The sequence below is a fragment of the Callorhinus ursinus genome, unplaced genomic scaffold (assembly GCF_003265705.2).
Source record: "Callorhinus ursinus isolate GAN/ISIS: 27379988/994484 unplaced genomic scaffold, GSC_fseal_2.0 scaffold68, whole genome shotgun sequence".
Taxonomy (NCBI): Eukaryota; Metazoa; Chordata; class Mammalia; order Carnivora; family Otariidae; genus Callorhinus; species Callorhinus ursinus.
The window spans coordinates 1,358,176-1,382,984 of record NW_027397130.1 but is presented as its reverse complement, the minus strand read 5'-3'; the positions used below and the strand labels follow the sequence as shown (position 1 = coordinate 1,382,984).

Here is a 24,809-nt window from a genome sequence, read left to right as displayed (position 1 = left end):
TGTCAGGAGACCGCGAGCGTCCCTGAAGGGTGTCTGTGGATGGAGAGGTCAAGTACATCTCCCTCCTTTAAGGCCATGGGACAATCTCCAAAACGCCAGACACTCATGAGCAAAAGAGGCATCTGTGGGGTGTGACCAAGCACAGCATGCTGCCAAACGTCCCCTGGGCTTGGAGGTGAAGCTGACCACCCCCACGGAGGCTGGCACATCTGTGTGCCAGGACTCTGAGCCAGGACAGGTTCTGACCCCTCTTGTAGAGGCTGAGGTGGGCACTCAGCCCCCAGGACAGTGGGCAGTCCCTGTTTCTGGGTTGAACTCCATGTGAACTTGGCATCTGCAGTCCATCGTGTGTCCCTTTTGCTCCCAGGAGAAGTCTGGGCTGGAAACATCATCCAGGATGAGGAGGACTGACTCCCACTAGGCCTCCCTAATTGGGAAGTGAGGGCAGGCTCCTCTCCTAGGAGAGGGCACAAGTCGTCTGGGCCAGTCTTGACTCCCATTCCTTGTGAACTGCCCTCCCTGGAGGACTGTCCTGCAGAAAATGAGCACGTGGGGAAGTGGATCTGGAAGGAGGTGGGTTGAGCCAGGCAGGACTCTCCCCTACCCCCCATCCCCCCTCCACCTGGGTTTCGCCCTTGGCTGGCCAGGATGCCCCTGAAGACACTGTTAGGTTGGCTCCCTACTCCCTTTGCTGCGATGTAAGGATTTATGATCAACAGTCTATCTAAACAAAGACAGGGGCCCTGAATGCTGACCCCTGGTTGAAAGACACCCACAAAGGCCTGAAGGTCAGCTCGGACAGCAGTGGGGTGATGTGGAGTAAGCAGCCACCCGCGTCGGTGTGCAAGGTGCGCACTCCAGTCAGTGCTCTTTATGCCAAATCTTCGGGCAGTGTAATCTTCCTAGAGTCAAATGACACCACCAGCCTGGGGAGAAGCCACGGTGTGTGCAGAGCAGCTGCAGGCTATGCTGGGCACTCCTCAAAGGCAGCACACCCCCTTCACGTGGTTTCCCAAGGTGGGAAGTCCAGCAAGTCCAGCTGTCTTGAGATGCACCAAGGGCCGGATATGACAGTCACCCCAACTTGGGGACTATGGTTGGTAGCATGCACTACACCGCTGCTGAGAACAGCCAGGCCCGGGGGTAGAACTACAGGCACCCAGGGCCCCTTACATCGGCAGGTGCTGCTGTCTATGTACTTGTCCAGGGAGGAATGCATCCCGAGGCCAAAGGACAGGGTGGTACCTGAACACCAAGAGTAATTCAGGACAGGCACCATGTCCCCTCCAGGCCTCACACCCCGACACCTGTACAGTCTGGGGGCTTCCAGACTGCATCCCTCACCTGCTGCCGGCTGCAAGCACCTGCCTCCTCCCAACCCCCACCAGGCCCAGAAGCAGCCACATGGCTGACAGGCAGGAAAGCACCCGAGGGAGGCCACGCTCTCCTCCCACCCCGATGACATGCTGGGGTCCCTCAGCGAGGACAGTGACATGTGGAGAAAAGTGAAGTCATACAACACAAAGCCGACTTGGGAGGTGGCCTGCAGACACACACTCGGCACAGGGAAGACCTCGGGGCCCAGGAATGACAATTGGGAGCTCAGCAGTCGCTTCAGGAGTTTTATTGGCTTCACGGCGGGATCGGAGTCCAGGTAACGCTAATGCAAACCCAGCTGACGCACCCCTGCAGCCCTCAGCGGAGCTGGAGCGGCAGCACCAGGAGCAGACTGTCGGGAGACCGAGGCAGCCAGCTGTGTACACCTGGACAGCTGAGCAGTCACCCCCGCCCAGTGGCCAGAGGGTGTGTCCGCACGAGGGCGAGCAGGATGCAGGTGGGGCTGGGGGACCCCTCCCTCCCTTGGGCAGGAGGAGGTGGCTGAGCTGCCCATGGCCAAGGCCTCTGGCAGGGTGCCCCCACACCCTCACGCTGAGCTCGGAGTCTATTTATTTGGACAATAAAATAAAGTGCGTTTACTGAACAGAGTGACTCAAAACCAGAAGCAGAGAAATCAAAAACGCTTTTCCTTCAGCTAAAAGATGAAAGGAAATGAATTCTGCATCTGCCAGAACTTCAGAGTGAGGAGAATGTTGGCTGAAGAGAGACGGGAGCCAGCTTAGTAGGTGAAGGCGACACAAGGAGAATGGGGAGTTGGAGGGGGCCTGGAGGACACAGAGGGGGAGCTCAGGGCCCAGCGCCACTGGGCCCCTCTGCAGCCTCACACTGATCGCAGGGACCACACGACACAGGGCCAGTCGTGGAGAGCCCCTCAGCAGGCAGCTGGGAGCCGAGCTTGAGCTGGGACAGCCGCCACACCCTGGTGGGAGTCTGCGCTCCACGCCTCTCCTGCCGACCCCCCTCCCCCAACAGCCGATGGCTCTGCTGAAGCCAGACCCAACCTCATCGGCCCCTGGCCCCCAGAGCAGACAAGACACCAGGTGGACCTGCAGGTGCCAGGCACAGCCCTGCCATGAGAAGCCAACACGCAGAGAACAGAGTTCTCTGTCCACAGTGCCATGGGTAAGGTAGGGTCACACAGGCCTCCCCCCACCCCCAGGGCAGAGACATGAAGTCCCCAGCACAGTCCATGTCTGGGTCAGCCTCTCCCGTGGGTGCCATGCAGCTCAGAGACATGGCCCTCATTAAGGCAAAGAGGCATCAGGGTGCTGCCCAAAACTCCCTGGGGACCCCAGAGCACATGTGCAAGGCCTGACCATGACCTCTGTCCTGGGACCCCCATAGCAGTCCAGTCACCCTCACAACAGACCAAACCCCTACTCTCTCACTAGGGCCTGTTGCAATGGCTCTGTCACCATGCAGGAGGCCTGGGGCTGGCCGGGGCAACGGGAAGAATGGTACACAGGGTAAAAGGGGCCAGAGCTTTGGGTCGTGGGCAACCCAGCTCACCCCAGGCAGGCCTGGCCCATCTGGAGGGGCCGATGCGTGGACCACCAAGTCTGCAGCTGTGGCAGGGAAGTCTCAGGCACTGAGGTTTACTTCCAAGAAGAACTGACTGTGGGTCCCCGTCCACCCTCACCCACCCTGTGTCCACCCTGCCCCCACGCCCAGGGACTCACTACGGGAGGGAAGAAGTGGGAACTAGTCTCTCGCTCCCCTTTTATGTAGTTTTTATCTTAAAAAGAAATAAATAAAAGTCTTCTGGGCAGAAATTACTGATAACTGTTATTACAACCAACGCAGACTTTAAAAACCCCACCTGGATGTCAGGTGAGCGCGAGGAGGAAGGCGGGCAGCAAATTAACCTGCAGGTCAGGCAGAAGGGAGACCAGCAACCCTGGGCCCACTCATGTTTCCACCAGACAACGGCCGCTGGCAAGGGAAGAAAGGGCCCTCACAGGCAGGGTCAGCCCAGAGCAACAGTGCACAGAGGTCACCAAACACTCCCAGCGGGAACCACGGGAGGGGCAAGAACAAAAAGCATCCAAAAGGAAGGGAAGAGAAGGCTGGATGGCAGCAGTAAGCCCCCCCACCCCTCCCAGCCCCAGGTGATGGTTCCGAGGTGCCCAGGTCCTTCTACCACCTGGGACACTGGTGTGGGGCTGTCCGGGGGGGCCACCGTGCTGCTCCACTAGAAGGCTGGTGTCGGCCCGCAGAGCACCAGCCCAGCTCTCCCTCCAGGGATGCCTGGTGCTGAGAAGCTTTGTGGGTCAGAGACCCGAGGGCAGCCACCCTGCCCCGCCCTTCAGGGCTGCCCGCCATGGGGCAATGGTTACAATGATCCCGGCTTCAGAGAGGGCTGGGGTGGGCCCAGTCCTGCCAGCAGGGGCCGGGAGCCCTAGGTCCTAGGGAGGCTACACATCTCGCAGTGGCCGGTGCCCGGCTGGTTCATGAAGGTGCAGTGCTGACAGGCCCACATGGCGGCCGTGGCAGTGTGCGTGGAGCCCCCGACAGCTCCGTACTCGTGGAGGCCTGGAAGCTGCACTCCGACGGTGCCTGCAGGGTGGGAAGAGAAGCTGTCTGTAGCCGTTTGAGGTCTCTGCCCCAACCCCCTCCCCGAGAGTTCTATCTTGCTGCACGGCCAGGCCGGGCGAGTACAAGGCGACTCTGGAACAAACAGCCTCAGGCACGGACAGACGGGGCTCTAGGACCTCACAGAACCCAGCTGCACAGGGCTGCTGTCCGCAGAACGGCAAGCTGTCAACCGTGGCCAACTCAACCCCACCACCACCCTCCTGGCTTTGCTGGGCCGAGTGAGGCTTCTCAGCCAGAGCACCACCTCTGGCTACCCGTGTGGGTTGCTGACTGTCCTGGGCTATAATCAGCAGAGCTGCAGCGCATACTCTTGCACACAGCTCTGTGTGGACCCGTGTTTCGTGTCTCGGGGAAAACCCCAGGAGCGGGCCGCCTGGGTCCGAGCGTGAGTGAATGTCTCCCCAAGGCTGCCTGCCCGGCGGCCTACACATGTCAGCAGTGTGTGCGAAGCTTCCAGCGCTGCTGGAGGCCCTGGGACGGAGGTGTGACAGGCTCTCACTGGGTGCAGAGTCCACGTCCCTGCTCCCCAGTGCCCTTCTCTCGGCAGACCTCTAAGTCACCCAGGTTCTTTTCAATCCAGGTATACTCCACACAGGATGCTCTCTTCGTTTCGGGGGTAGAGCACAGTGCCCCCCCCCCCCCCCCCCACCGCCCAGGCGCCACACCACTGTCCACCCGAGGTCATGAGGCTGTGGGCCTTCACTTTAGGGAATCTGGTGACAACAACTTGTCCTCTGCCTTAGAATGACTGAATGGCGCTCGAGAACACGAGGGCAAGAGCACGTGGCGCATCTCGCCAGCCCCACGACCGGTGTGTCGGTCAGAACCGTAGAAAGGAAAGCGTGACCCAAAGCACGACCAACACTGAGGCACCTCGGACCACGGACCCCCAGGTACTGGGGTCAAGAGAGAACAGGTGTCCACTAGGCTCCCTCGCAGCTTAGGTTCTACTGAGGTTTTTCTTGGCTACTTTTGGCTCTAGTATCTAACCTACTACGTAGAGAAAACGGGATAAACATTTTTGATATGTATTTTCAAAGTTGTCTGAAGAGGGCATTCCAGTATTTCTCAAAGCCACAGGGAAAGGGACCGCTCCAGCAGCCTGCCACCCCCCGGAGCCCCCAGCTGATGGGGCGCCTGCGCCCGGAGCTTCCTGGACTGAAGACAAAGGCTCCCCCTGGGGCAGCGAAGTCACTCAGGCTCCTGGAAAATCTATCCTGTAAGGTTTTTCCTCTTCATCCTTTGAGAAAGCTCTGAGACCAGTAGAAAGAAGGGAAAAAGAAAAGCCTGAGGAGACCAAAGATTTCTGACCTTTCAGCACTGTGGTGAATGTAAGGTTTCTGTTTATCCAAAACAATGACTTTCAAGTTGCTCCTAAGAGGCTGGATGATTAGCGTACCCTCTCTATCCATGCCCGCACAGAGCTGTGCACCAAAGGTCTGTGTGGCCTCGAGAGCGGGCACGATGCAGCGGTGAAAAAGTCCTGTGCTTGTCCGACTGCCCACAACACCCATCAGAATGCATCTGGGGTCAGGCTGCTAGGACCTAAGAAGCTTTGCAGAGTATGTGTCCAGTTCCCTGGGCTCTGGCAATGAGAGTGGGAGGGCGTGATGCTGGGGACTGCGGAAGGGGAGGACACTTACTGCACAGCTGCTCGATGGTGGCCCACTGCTCAGACTTCTTCCACGTCTGGGCGAGCTCCTCATTTCTGGTCCTCACGGCTTCCAGCAACAAACTGATGCTGTCCTGCAAGAACCCAAAAATGAAGGCTGCCACTTGCTTCGTGATGGTGGACACACTGTTGTTAATAAGTTTCTTCTTCCCCAACATCAAGACACACCTCAGGGGCGATTAAAAAACATCTCATAGGCTGTCACTATGAAACACAAAATGCCACACACTTAAGTCTATAAAATCAAGTGCTAAATTTCAGAGCTAAATTTAAGTTCTTCCCAAATAGTCCTACTACACTGCTCTCTGTCATGAGCAGACCAGTGTGCTCAACCACCAAGATACTAAAGCTCGCGTCCCTTATCCTGAGGGCCTGGATGCACGGACAGGTGCCCATGGTCATGGGGTCCATCCTCCACCCTCATGCTCTCCCTGCAGGCTCTCTATCTTCTCAACCATGTCTCTGGGTCCTAGACCTCCAGGGTCAAAGTGCAGAGAATTAAAAGAGTTTATATAATGGGGAACTAATAAGGCTTCGGGGGCTTTCAGGGGCTCCCCAGAACAGGTTTTCTAACAGGCGACTGCCAAACAGTACACGTCTACTGGTGAGGAGGCCCTGGTGTGAAGAGCCCAGGCTTTTGCTGCCTGTCCAACTGGACAGGCAGCAGCTGCACCTGGAGCCGAAGGGCCTACCCTCTAGGCTTACCAAGGCAGGCAAAGCCAAAGGGAAGTCTCAGGGTGCCTGATGTCCAATGTCAGAAGTGGGTAGTTTGGGGACGAAACATAGATACCAGCTAAACCCAGCAGGATACAAGAACAGCCACAGGCCGCCTGACGCAGGAGAGCAGTGGGGACAGAAGGGCCTCTCTATTCTGTCACCTTCAGGGAACGTGTCAAGTCAGAGGCTCAGAGAGAATTCGTTCCCCTCTCTCTGGTCTCGGCTTGGGTCTCAGGCAGGAAAAAAGGGCACAAAGTAAGGGCCCCCTGGCTGGCCCCACAGCTCCACATTGCTCAGAGAGCAGCCGCCGCCCGAGACACCTGCCCTCTTCTTCCCAACAGTGCGTCTTAAAAATGCCAACCACGCAGCTGTGCACTCAGGGCCTGGATGCAAGCCAACCTTCTGGGCCAAGGCCATGAAACCACAGTTGATTCAGGAAGAGGGGAGAGAGCAATAAGCAGCAGAGGCCGTGATTTTGACACTGTTAGGACAGGAATTCTGTAAATTGCTGGCTCTCTAATGCTCCATGCTAGAGGACAGAGAGCTCAATAGAGAATTATAGCAACTGAAACCGTCCTCCATTGTGGGGGGCAGACACGTAAGGAAGCTGTTTCAGTGCAAATACTAATGTGAAAACTCCATCTTTCTACCAGTAAGCCTCCTGTGAAAAGCCACTGCCTACAGAACGTAAGAGGTACTTTGACCCACCTTCCCAGCCATGCTCTGACTTTATAGCCAAACCCCACCTGGGGACCCCCAAAGCCAGGTGCTCAGCGGGCACGCACACTCAGGCCTGTACCTGCAGAGGCATGACCTCATTGGTGACCAGAAACAGCAGGAGGTGGAAATCCGAGATGGTATCCAGGAACACGGATGAGGTATTCTGGGATAGATAGGTGGCCAAACTGTGGAAGTCCTACAGTGGCGAGGCAGGAGGAAGCAAGTGAGCAGGAGCGTCCCGGGACAGCCCCAGTGCCCAGCCCAGAGAGCCATCTGTCCCCTCCTGAGGCACGGCTGAATGCGGAGTGCGGACACACACCTCTCCCCGTCTTGATCTATAATCACTGATGGGGACCCAGGCCAGAGGGACACGCGGCTACCACATAAGTAAGCTATGGCTCTATCTTCCCAGGATGATGCTCTCAGTACATGTGGCTCACTGACGTGTGTAAGACAGCATGTGTATAAAGCCGATCCAGCTGGAAGACACATTCAAAAAGACAGAAAATGCCCCCCACCCCTCCAGGTGGAGAGTGGGTTGTGGGAAGGGCTCACTTTGGGGCTAGAAGACCTGTCTGCACTTGCTGTCTAGCTGGACTGTTGACCTCGGACAGCTGGACAGCGAGGAGTGTGTGAGTGTGAGTGTGAGTGTGTGTGTGTGTGTGTGTTGGGAGGATGATGCAACACTCCCACCGTCAGCAAAACTAAACACAAGAGGGGGCGCCTGGGTGGCTCAGTCGGTTAAGCATCCTCCCTTCAGCTCAGGTCATGATCCTGGAGTCCCAGGATCAAGACCCACATCAGGCTCCCCGCTCAGTGGAGAGTCTGCTTCTCTCTCTGACCCTCCCTTTCTTGTGCTTTCTCTCTCTCATGCTCTCTCTCTCAAATAAATGAATTTAAAAAAAAAAAAAGCAAAAAACTAAACACAGGAGATTCAAGAGTGCCACCAGGATGTGGCTCTGCACCTCTTCAAGCACCCCGAGTCCCCGCACAGATGGACCAGGAGGAGAGCAAAGCATCAGAAAGGTTTTGCAAATAAAGCACCACACTTCCCAAGAAAATCTTATATTCTTTTCTGCAACGCCTGTTAGCAATTAGGACCTAAGAACAAATGTGTGTCCCAGACCATCCGTGTGGCAGCACGAGGCAAGTGTGCAGCGGAGAGCAGGGCCCACCGCACAGGACGTGCTATGTAGGACCCATACCACGTGTTGGAAAGCCCAGGCGGCCAGGCCACACGAGGCCCACACGGCCCGGACCGTGCGTGAGAAACGCAACAGGATGGCAGGGCTGGAAGCCAGAGCAAACAGTGAAGTGACATCTCCACAGGAGATGATGCTTGTTAACAAATAATAAAAAAAGTTGTTGGGAGAGGACACAGGTGACAAATATGTTTGGGGAAGAAAAGAAGTCAACTGAGAATGGCTCTTCTGGCAGATCCACAAGCCTGGGGCCTTACGGGGATTTGCCTTTGTGGTTATGTCAGCCCTGGCCCCACAGAGGCTGTCTCGGTGATCAAGAGTGTCTCAGAAAAAGTCCTAGCTGGGCTTCGTCACAAGAATCAATCAGGGGAATTTGAAAGCTTGGTACTTTCTGGAGAGACAACACTGACACTAGATAAACAAGCAGTAGTTACTTTAAATTATGTTTCTAAAGACAAAGAGCTTACCTGTGTCTCACCCAATACATCCCGGTTTTCAATAGGAAATGGATTTTGCGAAATAGAAAAAGTATAAACTGGATCCTTGGGGAAAGTGGTTGTGATCTAATGAACAAAAACAAAACCCTTGATAAATTGTGCTGCAAACAGGGGTGAGGGCAGCCCCAGGTGCCCCAAGCAGCCCTGAGCACAGCACCCTCCCCCAAGCTCCAGCCAAAGAGTCCTGTTTCCCACTGGACGCCACGGTCCCCCGTTAAAGACACCCCGAAATGAAAACCCTGACACTCTGATCTGGGAAGCAAAATGAAGGATCATTGTTCACAAGTTTTAGGATCGTGCCGTTTGCAGGCAGTTTGTGTGTGCCGGCCTCTGGGCTTCCGTCTGCTGAGCTGCCCACACAGAGGCCCTTGCCCGTGGAGGAGCCAGAGAGTGAGCTCTGGGGACACAATGGATGAGGCCAGGAGAATTCTCAGGGTCAGCTATGATGGTCTGAGAGACACAGTGACCTCCAGAGAGCTTGCTGAGGCCCCTTGGGACATACGGCCCCACAGCGTGGAGCTGGGGCACATCCAGGCAGCAAGAGAACCCATGCTTCTGAGGTGCAGGACACGGGAGTTGTGCTCTCCTCATCAGACGGGCTGGAGTCAAGAACTTGTGTCCAAAGGGGAGCCTAAGCCCTTCCTCTGGCTCAGACAAGCTTTAGTAACAACAGAGGGCATTTTAAATCTAACACATAATCAATACAAACTACAGGGACAGTGGTAAATGTGCACGAATCAATACAAACACCGTTTTTCATTCCCCCTGGCAGGTGCTCCTCCCCACAAAAGCACCCAAGTGTGAGCTATCAACCACCTTTCAGTTGACACAGCCTTTCCTCTACAATATGACACTAGCGGCAGCAGATTACACCTCGTCCAGATTTAGGGTAGCTATTCTGGTTCCTTTGGGACTATTTCTGAAGAATGAAAATGTTGTTCTGGTCTGTTTTCTGCATCAGCAAAGGCAGCGGGCCGTTTCAGGCTGGCCCAGGACTCACTGTGATTGTGCCGGCACACTGGAGGGCGGCTGAGCCGGCAGCAGCAGCATCTGAGACCTGAGCCCCACTGCTCTTTTAAAGATGCTATTTTTGGGGAACCTGGGTGGCTCAGTCATTAAGTGTCTGCCTTCAGCTCAGGTCATGATCTCAGGGTCCTGGGATCGAGCCCCACATCGGGCTCTCTACTCAGCGGGAAGCCTGCTTCTCCGTCTCCCACTCCCCCTGCTTGTGTTCCCTCTCTCGCTGTCCCTGTCTCTGTCAAATAAATAAATAAAATCTTTAAAAAGAAAAAAAAAGATGCTATTTTTAAGTCATCTCTACACCCAACGTGGGGCTTGAACTCACAACCCCGAGATCAAGAGTCACACGCTCCAGCGACTGAGCTAGAAGCCAGGCGCCCCTCCCGCTGGTCTTTTATTGATGAGACCACGCAGCCTTGTGGGCTCTGGCCACAGTGCCACGTACTGGCTGCGTGGCCTCTGTCAGCTACGGATCCTAAGCCTCAGTGTGCTCCTCTAGAGTCAAAGATGACTCCGAGTGCCTATGTCCACTAAGGCTCAGACACACAAGCCCTTATCAGTCTCCGGCTGCCGTCAGAGAGATGGCGGAAGAGACAAAGCCCCTTGGACGGTACGGCACTTTGGCTTTGGGAAGACAGACATGGTGGACCAGCAACACAGAACACCTACCAGGCAATAGATGTGGGATGAAGAGACGTCTTTGTTAGACTTGTAACCTCCCCTTAGAGCATGACAGAACCAAAGTTCACTAGGCAGTCTGTGAATATCCCAGACACCCACAGAGGGGTGTAGGGCGTCCAGCACCTTGTCCTGTGTTTAAGCCACCCCCCAGCCAGCCTGTCTCAGGTCATCTAGCCGATGCCCGGACACCTCCACAGCAGCCCAGGGAATGTGGCCCATGCCTTCTCTTGCCTGAAACAGCAGACTGCTCATGAGGCTTGATGAGGGGCTGAGCACACCAGTCTGGACACCTGCTCTCAAGGGACTGCTCCAACCTCGTTCCACAACAACAGAGAGCTTGGCTATCACGAGGCAGAATGTTCTTTCACAGCCAAACTCTACTGACACAGCACACTAAGCAAGAACTCGGCTCTTTTGTAAAAAGAAAGGGGTGGGGAGGCCACGGGGAGAGAAGACCTCAGAAAGTTGGCTTTAAATCATGCCGACTCCTCCTAAGTGTATGTTCCATCAATCTGTTTTCATCTTAATTACACCCTAGGTAGTCTAAAAAACAGATGCCTTTACGGCCTAGGTAATAAATACGTTCTCGGGAGCTGTCAATTGGAATGGAGCACCGATGGGCTTGGCTCTTGGGGACCCGCTGCTCCAAATGCAATGATATTTTACGGCCTGAATCACATGCCCTTCCTGAGTCCAAATGTAGCCCGAAGAGAACCTGGCAGGCAGCAGTTAGGAAATGAGCAGCCGCCTGTCCCCCTGGGACAGAGCTGATTGCTGCAAATGTGTTGGGCATTCATGCTGGAGCCCTCTGCTGCCCTGTGGCCTAGGGCCACACCTCCATGAGCCCAGCACACCTCCAGAAAGCAGCCGAGACCAGGACCGTGTGTCGCAGCCAGCTGCCTTCTGGGCTCCTGTAGATCCCCCCAGGAAAGCACATACCACCTCACTCAAGGACAGTCACGCTGGCTGCCCCGGGACTGTCTCAGGTGGAGGGGCCCACCACGAGCCCGGCTCCGACAGCCGAGCTATGACCAGGGTCGCACCTACACATGCCGCACACGGCGCCATGCTGGGCTCACTGACCTCCAGAGGCTGCCTGGCCAGGTCGGTGGTCCTTTGCTACACTTTAGTTTGGGAGAAGGGAAACCCTAAGTTGTACTTAAGGAAATAAAAAAACTGAAACTAGAAGAAAAAGCCCTTAAAATCGCCCGCTTTTCAGGGATGACAGGAGCTCAATGATTCATCTACTTCCTGGGTGCCTGTCCTGGGCCAAGCAGAAGGGCAACCGTCCAAGCCACTGCTGCCACCCTCACCTGGCCCCCACCCGGCCACCCAGGGTGTGGTGGACGCCGCACACTTACATCTATGATCAGATACTCCACGGGCAGGGGCCGGGCCAGCTGGGTGATCTCATTGCCAAACTTGTCTATGTCCTGAAACAGGAAACAGAAGTGAGCGGCGTGAGTGAAGGTGTGCTGACCAGTGATGTGGTTAGTCTTTCACATATTTGTCTTACCTTGTCAACGATTATGAGTCTTGTTGAAGTCTATGAAAGGCAGAGAGGAAACTATGAATGTTTCTGCTACGCATCCACCTTCCGTCATTGCCCAGAGCTCGGTATGACGGCCGTAACATGGAAAGCAGCCGTGCTTCTGGCTAATGGGGAGTCTCCGCTGGGAGCGTGCATCACAGCCCCCAGCCCAGCACACACATGAGGCCTGGTACTAACACTGCCCTGTGTGAGCAACACACGGGCCCAGGGCTCCCTCCCGCCTGCCCCCCCCCCAACTACACCCGTGCCTGTCCATCCTTCACAGGCACTCCTCAACCTTGGATCTGAACGCTAGCTCCTAACAATCCTACTCACATCTCTGAAACCCGATTTAATATGTGTTCGTTCATAAAACAAATACACACGCAAATGAGTACACACACACACAAATACGCAAACATGGAAAACCCCCACCAACAATCTGTCAAAGTCTAAACTTGTTTTGCTCTGTCAGATGCACAGAACATAAAGTTTAATTATGGGGAAAAACGGCCAGCATATGTTCATTAATCATAAAATGACAATTATATCTGATTTATGTCAAACATGCTGAGTTCAAACAGAGCTCTAGAAATAAATTCATAAGAACCAACACTTTTCATTAAAGATTCTGTGAGAGGGGGTCATATTTTCTATCTAAATCATCACTTAACATCATATAAATCATTCACTGAGTCATATATAAATTATACATCCATAACTTCCAATTATGGGGCCTTCAATAAAAGTTTACATTTATTAAAGCCCTCAGACCCGAATGGATGCCAAGCAGATCCCCCTGTGGCCTGCAGGATGACGCCAGGCCACCCTGGCACATCCCACCTTTCCACGGACGTCAGAGGCGCACACCATCTTTCGAGACAACCTTCATGGGCTGTTCCTACGTTGAAGCAAATCTATCATCCTAACGGCAAGTCCAGAGGTCCTATTTGGCCCAGATCCTTTTGTTTAGAAACTAAAATTCCTGGTCTGTAATACATCTCAGTTTACCCATGCCTTCCCGACCTTTCCTCAATTCACAACTTAAGAGAGCTGCCAACCAGAACTTGCCCCTTTGCTCTCCCAGAAAATGGTCCAAATCTGCCTAACCAGCTAGCTACGCAGGAAGCATTAGCACCCCATCAAAGGACACATTCCTGGAAACAACACACCGCTTCGTCGGTCTGCCTTCCTTTGAAGTTGGAATTACACTCCAGTCCATCTGGGTAAGTCACTTGTCCTCCATGCGCTGCTTCCTGCAGCGGTTGGGGTGGCCCAGCTTTCTGTGGCTCCACCAGCTTTGGCGGGGGCAGCCCGAGACACGAGCTGGCTGGGTGGGTCCTGGGGCCCCAGAAGCAGCAGTTTCTCGGAGGAGATACGGTAGGAGGCAGGAATCAAACCCAATCAAACTAAACCACCACTTCCAAAAATACACGTTTGCCCCTACAAGAAATAACCTGCAACAACTCATACATAATTAGCCCATCTGGAATTCATCTTCAAATCTAATTAAGCTCTAATATGCAGAAACATTCTTCCAGCACCTGTTCGCTTTAATCTTCCCCTCTAGGGACTTTTCTTGTTAAATGCCCCTCTCTCTCTTTTCTGTGTCGTGCTATTCTCTTTCATATTTAACTACCCAACTGTATCTCTCTGCTCCCCACGAAAATAAAGGTGTTATATCCCCCTCTGTTCCCCGGGGGGGGAAACAGGTAACTTCCATCTCTCCCCTGTGCCTCCACGTCGACGTTCTTGCCAGTCAGGCCCCGGTCCTATACAGCATCTCAAAAGCAATTACTTTTTATGGGCGTCAGCAGATGTCGGCTGGGGGAGGAGGGCCTCTTAATTCCCAGGTCGGCAGCCAACAAAGCGTCAGCGGTTTCATCTCCACAGGGAGCATGCCTCTGGGAGAGACCGGGGCTGAGGCCCCCAGTGCCCCGGCACCTGCCGCGGCCATGTCTGCCGTGCTATCGCGGAGAAGTCCTGGGACCGGTCTGTGCTTGTGCCAGGACAAGGGCAAGCTCCACTGACTGGAGGCGCCATCTTGCTTGGAAAAGGCAGATGGAATCCCTACTGTATTGTTCTTCTCTTGAAAGAACCAGCAAGAAGGATCACAAGTGACACCAGCAGCTTCATCTGACTTCACAGGACAAAGAAAAAAATCCAAGTTCTCTGAGCAAAGTTTCTCAAAGAATCACTAGGAAACAGTCCTGTCGATAAGCACCTACAGAGTGTCTGTCGATGCATACAGAACTGGCAACTGACATGTATTAGGTGCCGGTGGTGCACAGTCCAGGCTAGAAACCATGCGTCTACAACCACTGGGTCCCCAACGCATGAGGACACCAAGAACTAACAAGTGATTCATGTGCCCGAGATTGAGAGCCTGGTAGCGGCAGAGGGGGCGGTTAGAGACCCAGACCAGCCACATCTCAACTCAGGAGCTCAGCATCGGAACTGGGCACGCTCTCCCCCACATGGTGCTGGTGCCGTGAGGTCACACATTCCAACCACACTCCTCCCCTTGTGGGGACACTGTGGCCATAGACCCGGGTCCTGACAGCACTCGTGCTGAGCAAGACTTGCTACCTCCAAGTCAAGGGAAAGAACAGGTACCATAGGTACCACAAAATCCTTTTTCCTAGACTGGGATATTATGCCAATATGTTGTTCAGAATCTCTTCTCTTATTGGCAATTTCTTTCTTCTTTTAAGATTTTATTTATTTATTTGCCAGAGGGAGAAAGAGAGGGACAGATCGTGAGAGCACAAGCAGGGGGAGTGGCAGGCAGAGGCAGAGGCAGAAGCAGGCTCCCTGCTGAGCAAGGAGCCCGATGCGGGACTCAATCCCAAGACCCTGGATCATAACCTGAGCCGAAGGCAGACACTTAACCGACTGAGCCATCCACGCGTCCCAGGAATTTCTTGACTGATAAATGTTCCTGAATAATGCCCATTATGTAGCAAACATAATCTCCTGTAATTAAAACATTTGTTTAAAAAAGCTGAATGAATGCAGGGTCTTACCTGATAAATACAAAAACGTATTATGGAACTACAATAAACAGACAAGCACTAGAAGGGGGCGCCTGGGTGGCTCAGTCGGTTGAGCGTCTGCTTTTGGCTCAGGTCAGGACCCCGCGTACTGGGATCGAGCCCCACATCGGGCTCCCTGCTTAGCGAGGAGCCTGTTTCTCCCTCTCCCTCTGCAGCTCCCCCTGCTTATACTCTCTTTCTCAAATACATAAATAAAATCCGTAGAGGAAAAAAAAAAAAAGCACTAGAAGAAAATGTAGGTATATACATAGTTTTGGAGTAAAGAATTATTTCCTAAATATGATGACAAAGGCAGAAATTATAATGAAAAAGGATCTTTTTTTTTTAAGATTTTATTTCAGAGAGAGAGCACAAGCAAGGGCAGGAGTAGAGGGAGAGGGAGAAGCAGACTCCCCACTGAGCAGGGAGGCTGACACAGAGCTTGATTCCAGGACCCTGGGATCATGACCTGAGCCAAAGGCAGATGCTTCACCAACTGAGCCACCCAGACACCCCAAAAAAAGATCTCTGAAATCAGAAACTATCTCAGCTTCTTTGTAGGAACAACTCTAAAGAAAATGACAGCCTTGCATGTGTTTGCAACATGACAAAGGGATAACATACAAAGACCCAACAAACGATGTAGAAACAATGACCCGCCTCACAAATACCTACGTGCCGCCCCCGCCAAGGCAATTCACAAGGGACACAGGTGACTCTGGGATGAAGCCGGTGCGGAGCAGGGTCCTGAGAGCGTGGCAAGGGCAGGGTGGTCTGCAGCCCAGCCTGGATGTACGAACCGTGCCACCTTCTTGGAGATTTGGGAGAATGCATTACCCCTGAATTACAGCCCTCCTTCGACAAGTAACACAGAGCACATGCCAAGAGTGAGGCATGGGATGGCCCACGAAGCACAGCAGAAAAAGTGCCAGGCACTGGGCCAAACCCAGGTCCCTCAACAGCCAGCTCCTAGAAAGAGGGACACCCCCCCCCGCCTACGTGCCCTCCTCCCCACAACCCCCGGGACCGCACCCACCTGCCCCACTGCCTCCCTGTCCTCTCACCTCCTCCAGAGCTTCCAATGCAGGTAATGCCAAAAATGGCTTCATTCCTGTCCCACCAGGCCAGACCTCAAACACGGCCCCTGGCTCTCAGTGTGCTACTCACTGCAGCTTGACTCCAGCGCCTGCCCACTCACCCCAGCCAGAGACCTGGCTCCAGCCTGGGTTCCTCCCTGCCATCCCGGGGCAGCCCAAAGGCCACAGGGAGTGGACACATGCCCCTGCATAACAGCACCAGCCATCTCACTGGGTTCCCCCATTCTGTGCCCCAGAATGACCTTCTACAACAATGACCTCCTGCCCGCAACCTTGTTTCCAGCCCCCTCCTACCACGCCTCATACTGATTTCAGGCCCACCTCACATCTCCCTCCTCCTGCCCTCTCCCAGCCCGGCCACTGGCACATGAGGCTTGTGCTGCAAAATCCTCCTGCCCCCACGTCCCATCCAGCAGGAATGTCCCAGCACCACCTTCCATGTCTCTGTCCATGTTTTCCCATCACCCACCTCACTATCTTAGTACACTGGTGCTACCACAGAGCCTCGGCTCCCAGACGCACCATGCCCTCCTGACGTGTGGGCCCTGGATGGGCTCCCCCAAGCTGGCTTTTATTCTCTAGGTTCTGTAGCGCCCTGCCACACCACACTGGGACAACCCCCCAGTCGCCCCACAGACAGCCTGCAAGGAAGACAGCAGTGTGACTTGTCCACCACTGTTGTCCCAGGACCCAGGTGTGACACCTGGCATAGTCTCTAGGTCTGGACTGAGTGAAGAGGCTGCAGACCCACTGCTGATACCATTATAAGCTCACCGGCATCCATGTGTGCACGGTGGGTATTGCAAGGGCAGGTGATGAATGGTGTTGGGTGCCTATTTTCCTACAACCAAAAATTTCTGATTTTCCACAATAAACACTGGATTTCGTATTAGTAAAGTGTCCCATATATTAACCTGGAGACAGACCTTCACTCCTGATTCACATGAAACTCTGAACTGTGACACAGCCCCTAGAGGTCCTGCTGCCCGTCCCCGGCCGTCCCTTCACCTGCTGTCTAGACGCTCACTTCCAAGATTCCAGCAGCTCCACCTGTCTGTTGCCTTGCTCTCAGCTGATGACTGGCTTCCCCCAGACCAGCAAACTGGTCCTCCAAGACTCCCAGTCCCAGCCCTCCACCAGTTGCCCGCCAGCTCGGGAGCTAGGGGCCCACGTCCGCTCCCACCGGCCCCTCCCTGTCTCCGGATGCCCCAGAGCCCCTTTCCCACACCAGGTCCTCTCCCATCACCAGTCACCCCTTGCCACAGGACCAATGCCAGTAGCACACGCATGCGGTTTATTTCTCTTATGTTAAAAAAAAACCCAAACAAGAAAAGTGTCTTGATCCTACTTCCCACACCAGCACCGTCCACTGCCCCACCTGCCTTCCCAGCAGACTCCGTTCTTCCCTGGTCTCTTTTTTAAATGCATGCTAACCAGCCCCACGTTCTCTACACTAGCTGCTCAGGGCTCTGACGGTCACGTGGTGCCGACAGCACCCCCATTCTGGACTTGTCAGCACCATGTGACAAGGAAACTCTTTCTCTGCTTGGCTTCCAGGTGCCCCCCGGCACCCTGTGGGTGCACACTCAGTCTCTGCTGCAGCTCACCTGTCCGTGTTGAAGGTTTTTTTGGCCCTGGATGCTCGTCTCCACCTCTACGCCCCAGTGATCACATCCAGGCAACAGCCCCAAACACCGTCCACACACCACGCCTGCAGACCCACCTCCAGGTACACCTCACTCTCCCAGGCTGCACGCTCGCCCACCCCTGACCAGAGGGTGCACCGAGGCACACCAGGAGCGCTAACAACATCCAGGAAACAACTGAAGTAGCTATCATACATTATGATTTAGCCAAATATTCAATAATGTACTCCTTAATCTCTATAATCACCATACAAACAGACCTAAAACAACAGGAAAAAAATAAGAAAGAAGTATGCCAGATGCAAACAGTGGTTACTGCTCACCAGGCCTTCCTCATGTTTTTTCTGCAGGATCAACCACAAACACGGAAAACTCTAGCTTTAAATTATGAAAGGAACCCATGTGTAGAGCAAAGCAGCAGAGAGAGACAGAAAGGAACAGACCACACTCCTCCCCTCCACCCTGCATACCCCCAAGATAACCCATGCCGAGCAGTGGCTCAGGAAAGCACCTGCTTTTACAAACAACAGGCCTTGGATGTCACTGCAGTACCCCCATCCCTTCCTTCCCACAGTGTCACAGTGGCTCTAGGTTACACCTCTCCCCTCCCCCCAGCCATTCTTTGCTGGCTGCATAGTACCCGCCAGGAAATATACATCAGAGCTGTGGACAAGCACCAACCACCCTCCCAAAGGACCCCCGAGCTCTCCAGGCCTGTCCCCTGTACAAACACACACATGGGAACATGTGCACAAACACCCATACACGCATCTCCATGCTGCATATACAGGTATATGTATAATTTTACATTATGAGTTCTCTCCCAGATCTTTTTTAAGTTAAACTGAATTAATTAACATATACTGCATTATTAGTTTCAGAGGTAGAGATCAGTGATTCATCAGCTGTATATGACACCCAGTGCTCATCACATCACGTGCCCTCCTTAATGCCCATCACCCAGTTGCCCCATGCCCCCACCCCCCTCCCTTCTGTAACCCTCAGTTTGTCTCCTATGATTAAGAGTTTCTTATGGTTTGTCTCCCTGATTTCAACTTGCTTTATTTTTTCCTCTCTTCCCCTATGATCCTCTGCCTTGTTTCTTAAATTCCACATATGAGTGAGATCATATGATAATTGTCTTTCTCTGATTGACTTATTTCACTTAGCATAATACCCTCTAGTTCCATCCACGTTGTTGCAAGTGGCGAGATTTCATTTATTTTGATGGATGAGTAGTATTCCGTTTGTGTGTGTGTGTGTGTGTGTGTGTGTATGCATCACATCTTCTTTATCCATTCATCTGCTGACAGACAGCTGGGCTCTTTCCATGGTTTGGCTACTGTGGACATTGCTGCTATAGACACTGGGATGCAGGTGCCCCTTCAGATCACTACATTTGTATCTTTGTATCCTAGGTCTTTAAATAATCTTCAAGCACATGACTTCCATGGCCACATAATATTCTACCCCAGAGATATATTCTAATTTAATGCCCCATTATTGGACTTTAAGATTGCTTCCCATTTTTGCTATCACACACAACAACATGATGAGTAGCCTTGGATGAACCTCGGTGCATGTCCCATTTGCAAGGCTGACTCTCAACCCAGCCACAGCCCACAGCCCACAGGAGGACCAAGAGGATTACTTCCATGTTTGCCCTCAGAGGCCTCTTTGCTCAAACTGATTTTCCTAAAACATATGAGAAATGAGTGTCTCAAATCCTACAAGGCTATAAAAAATGGTGGGAAGCACTGCTACCGTGCTCTCACTAACAGGCGACTAAGCAATCCAAGAAAACCACAGCATGCCTAAAGCACAGGGATAACACAAGCTCCTGACCAAAGGGAGCTCAATTCTTGGGACGCCTGGGTGCCTCAGTTGGCTAAGTGCCTGACTTCAGCTCAGGATCCTGGGATTGAGTCCCACCTCGGACTTCCTGCTCAGCGGGGAGTTTGCTTGAGATCCTCTCTGTCCCTCTCTCAGTCTGCCCTCTCCCCACTCATGCTCTCTCCTTCTCAAATAAAGAAAACCTAAAAAAAAGAAAGAAAAAAGGGAGCTCACTTCTTAAGTGCAAGAAACTTACAAGACATGGAAGTAAAAAGCAAATTTCCAACTCAATGAAGGGTACTACCAAACAAACAAACCCACAGCAAACTCATAGTTAATGACGAAATCCTGAAAGCACCTCCTTTACGGTTAAAAATAAGAGAACAGGGCTGGTCACTGGACATTGTTCTGGAAGCCCTACCAGCAGGAGCGGAAATGAATGGGAAGGGAGAGACAATTGCCGTTCCTGGACAATACGCGCATCTGTGCAGAAAACCCAGAAGAATATACATGGAAATTTGGGGAACCAATAACAGACAGGAAAGTTGCCAAACATTTACCAGTTTCAAACAACAGTTTGAAAACGCAATTTTAAAAAGACACTACCCTAACTCCCTGAGAGACACTTGGGAACACGGAACAGGTGCAGCACCCCCCACATTTGCAGGGGAACTCAGCAAAGAAAAGGGCGCGACGAAATCCTAACAAAACTTGTTTGTTTTGGTGCAGCTTGCAGGCTAGTGTTCAATCTTCTATGCAAGAATAAAGGGTCAGGAGAAGTCAGGGCTGTGACCAATCAGGTATAGAGGGTAACTGTAGAGTCAGAGTGATGGCAAGCGCACGGTGTTGGTGCCGGTTGAGGAAAACTGGCCAATGGAGCAGAGAGGAGCAGAGAGACACATCCTGGGTGAGGGGAGAGCAGAGGACAGAAACACCACAGATCAACAGGGTCCAAAGAAGAGGGTTCTTTTCAATAAATGGTGTTCAGTTGATTATCCACATAAGATTAAAAAGAGAAATAAAGAAGTTGGGCCTCTGCCTCACCCCAAACACTGAAAACAATTCCGGGTGGGCTAAGAACCCAAATGTGTAAGACGAAAGCATAAACCTCCTACAAGGTGACAGACTATCCCCTGACTCAACTTGCTGAACCATAACAAGAGTCACAAAGCTGACCATCGTGAAACATAAAGCTTTGGCATCAAGATACCACAGACAGGAGGAGCCGTGCTAAGAGCTGTCACACATGTGACTGACAAAGGGAGGAGACGGAACATCGCGAGAACACCTACAAATCAACCACCCAGGGGAAGAAACAGGAAGTCAACTTGAACACGCACATCCCAGGACACAAGAAGAGCCAACACACAAATAAAAAAGGAGTCTGCCCTCACTCAGCCTCAGATCGGTACAAGTTACGACACAATGATAAGAGTGTGTGGAGTCTGAGCGGCGGCTGACACCTGCACATGGCCGGGGGCCATCCTGGGGAGGGGGCCCAGCAAGTCTCTGTCAACCACAACACACAAGTCGCCTGGCTTAGGAAAACCAACTCAGGAGGTACAACTAGGGAGAGAAGCAGGGAAGTTGTAGCTCAACTGTGTACAGTGGTCACCTCATGAGAACAAGGAAGCGGTGGAGGCCTAGGAGGGTCCTAGGAATGTTTGGTCCTTAAACACCAGGTGAGAGACTGGGTATTATGTGATGCTGTACTTCTTAAACACGTTTTATAAATAATCTCTATTTGATATTTAATTTTAAAAACCTCAAAAGAGAAACAGATAGCAGTCTGATTCATCTACAGGGACACAGTCATTCATCTTATGCATGAAAGGGCTTCCTGAGCTTGTGCTGGGGTCAGAGAGCCTGGGTGAGGAACCTCAGGTGTAAGATACACTGAGCTCTTCAACGTGGACACCAGGTTCTGCCGTCACCCACAGACCCACAAGCTTTCCTGAAAAGGGTTAAATGAAATTACTGTCCAAATGCTCAGAATGGCATCCTCAGGTCCTAAAAATGAGTGAAAACATTGATTCTGCATTACAAAACATCGCGTCACAAATGCATCCTTGTAAGACACGAACTTTGGGGGGGGCGGGCAACAACAAGCTCCAATTTCTCGTACTGGTTCCCAGCATGGGGTGGTTTGGTTTGTGAACATTTACTAACGGTTTAAAACTGAAGTGCCTGCTCCACAAACAGGAACTAAGGGTGAGGTCTACGACGCTTTCAAGCCCAATCATTAAACACCATGGGGGATGGGGGAGGAGGGAGGAGGAGAAGAACCCCTACACAAGGGGCCAGGAAGCGCTTTCTCCAAGACTGATAAGGGCACCCCTCCCCACTGGCTCCCTTACTGCCCCAGACCTGAGAGGCACCCTGAGCGGAGCCTCAGCTGCAGTAGTCTGGAAGGAGCAGGTGCAGCAGAGCCACTGTCCTGTGCTCCACAGCCATTTCCAGATAGTGGCTGACAAGAGCACACCTTGTGCCTTGGGACATTGGCCTCTGCTTGCTGGCCCAGCGATTCCAGCCAGGGTTCCAGAGTGCCACGCCGGTGCTCCCGCGGACCCCACAGCCCCTTCGGCTGCAGCAGCTGTGCTGACTCCGAGACAGAGGAAGAGGGCCGAGGAGGGGCCAGGAGCCAGGTGCTGCTGAGCGGCCCACGCCCGCTGCCCTGTCCCTTCCCATCGCCCAGGCGTCCCCTGCCCGTCAGACATTAACACAGACAATGTGATTCCACACAGCGACTCAGCCTCTATTTTTTTCTGATGGGTGAGGAAGTGAATTCTTTGTTACAAGGGCTTCAAAAGTCCCTCTTGAGGGCGAGGCCCAAAGCTCCTCAGCCCCGGGACGTGCCCGCCCCGCTCCCCCGGCAGTCTGGTACACTCTCGGCACTGAATGATGCTCAGGGAGACAAAGGCTGAGGACTACGTGCTACAGACACGGCCGGACCTGAAGATGTTAGGAAAGTGAAGAAAGTGCATCACAACAGACCCCACGGGATGTGATGCTGTCAGGCGCACACAGACACAAAGCAGATGAACGACTGGGTTCCAGAACGGGAGGCTCGGGGACGGGCAGCTAAGGCGTGAGGGGTTTCTGTTTCAGGGACAAGAGTGCTCCAAAATCAGATGGGGGCACACGAATACGTGTGAACATGCTGAAGCCCACCAAACTGTACTATTGGTGGATGAACTGTACTGTGTGTGAGTTGTATCTCAGAAAAGCCACTGAAATATTTAACTTGAAGGGCGCCTGGGTGGCTCAGTCAGTTGGGTATTTGACTTTGGTGCAGGTCATGGTCTTGGGGTCCGGGGATGGGAGCCCCACGTTCGGCTCCCAACTCAGCGGGGAGTCTGCTTGAGATTCTATCTCTCCCTCTGTCCCTCCCGCAAATGAATAAATAAATAAAATCTTTTTAAAAATTGCTGGAGGGGCGCCTGGGTGGCTCGTCGTTAAGCGCCTGCCTTCGGCTCAGGTCATGATCCCAGGGTCCTGGGATCGAGCCCCGCTTCGGGCTCCCTGCTCGGCGGGAAGCCTGCTTCTCCCTCTCCTACTCCCCCTGCTTGTGTTCCTGCTCTGTCTCTCTCTGTCAAATAAATAAATAAAATCTTTAAAAAAGAAAATGTTTAGCTTCGGGGCACCTGGGTGTCACAGTCGGTTGAGCACCCAACTCTTGGTTTCAGCTCAGCTCATGTCTTGGGGTCATAGGATCAAGCACCACTATCGGGTTCTGTACTCGGGGCAGAGCCTGCTTGGGCTTCTCTCTTTCTCTCTCTTTCCCTCTGCCCCCATTTCCTCCCCCTGCTTTCTCTCTCCCTCTCCCAAATAAAAAAATAAATAAATCTTAAAAAAAATATTTAGCCTCATTATTGATTGGAGAAGTACAGGAAGAAGGCACTACTTGACCACACCCAGTGAGGGTGAGGGCGTGGAAGCGGGAACACTCCCTGACTGCTGGCACCTGGTCAGAGGAAACCCCCAGATCCCACCTCCTTCCATTTCCACACCTCGGCACCTGTCCAGCCTGAAGACCCAGAGGTGCTCGCACACACGCACCAGGATTCAGAGACCAGAGCTCGGCAGCTGAGGTACTCGTAGAAGCAAAACCCTATGGACCACCAGTGTGGCCCCGGCAAGGAGAACGAGATGGGCTGGGCTGCACCTTACCAGTGGAAACAAACGCACTCGAGTTCTACACGGCCACGGGCACAGTGCAGGAACGTGAGGAATGTGAGGGACGGCCACACAAGAAATTACATCATGGTGGTCCCACTTAAACACACTCAAAAAGGGGTATACAAGCGGTACAAGAAAAAACAAGGAATGATGAACCCGTCAGAGGGAGCTCCCTAGGGCTTTTTTTTTTTTTTTTAGATTTCACTTATTTATTTGAGAGAGAGAGAATGAGAGACAGAGAGCACAAGAGGGAAGAGGGTCAGAGGGAGAAGCAGACTCCCCGCCAAGCAGGGAGCCCGATACGGGACTCGATCCCGGGACTCCAGGATCATGACCTGAGCCGAAGGCAGTCGCTTAACCAACTGAGCCACCCAGGCGCCCCTCCCTAAGGCTTCTATAGCACTGATAAATTTTTGTTTAAGATTTTATTTATTTGACAGAGAGTGAGGGGAAAAAAAAATGCACGTGCATGCGCACAAGCAGGGGGGAGAGGCAGAGAGAGAGGGAGAAGCAGACTCCCCACTGAGCAGGGAAGCCAGACTCAGACTCAGGGCTCGATCCCAGGGCCTTGGGATCATGACCTGAGCCAAAGGCAGATGCTTTGCCAAGAGAGCCACCCAGGCACCCCTCCAGCTGCATTTTAAAAGCTGTTAGAGAGTTGTGGGCATATGATGCAAAATTTCTGCAGCGTATGGGGTGGAATGTGCACGTGTTTAAACTGCACGAGGCAGCAGCCAAGCTGGAGACTTCTTAAGGACAAAAACCGAATCTCCCAGTCTTTCAGGGCCAAGGAGACAAAAGTGCAAAGTCTGGAGAACTATACTCTACAGAAAGGCAAGAAGCAGCAGCAGACAGAGTCTTACACAGATGCGGGTCAGACCTGACCCGGCGAAGTACTGCATCAATGTAGTGGACAGCCCGTCACCCCAGTTCCCTGCTGAAGGAAGGGGCGGCCCTTTCTGGTGGAAAGGTCCTCCAGGGTCTGT

General features: G+C 53.0%; 1 protein-coding gene across 2 annotated transcripts in view; it reads right to left on the bottom strand.

Annotated features, from left to right (window-relative positions):
• Window positions 1-1,609: 1,609 nt before the first annotated feature.
• Window positions 1,610-24,809, bottom strand: part of NPLOC4 (NPL4 homolog, ubiquitin recognition factor) — a 60,985-nt gene continuing 37,785 nt past the window's right edge. The window contains exons 13-18 of one of the 2 annotated variants that reach the window (XM_073886068.1): window positions 12,019-12,048; window positions 11,864-11,935; window positions 8,772-8,867; window positions 7,182-7,298; window positions 5,637-5,739; window positions 1,610-3,954 (exon numbers count right to left, since the gene is read on the bottom strand). In XM_073886068.1, the coding sequence (XP_073742169.1) occupies window positions 3,797-3,954; window positions 5,637-5,739; window positions 7,182-7,298; window positions 8,772-8,867; window positions 11,864-11,935; window positions 12,019-12,048 (576 nt within the window). In that variant the 3' untranslated portion in view covers window positions 1,610-3,796. The remainder of the gene's footprint in view (window positions 3,955-5,636; window positions 5,740-7,181; window positions 7,299-8,771; window positions 8,868-11,863; window positions 11,936-12,018; window positions 12,049-24,809) is intronic. The other variant, XM_073886069.1, reaches the window with a different exon arrangement.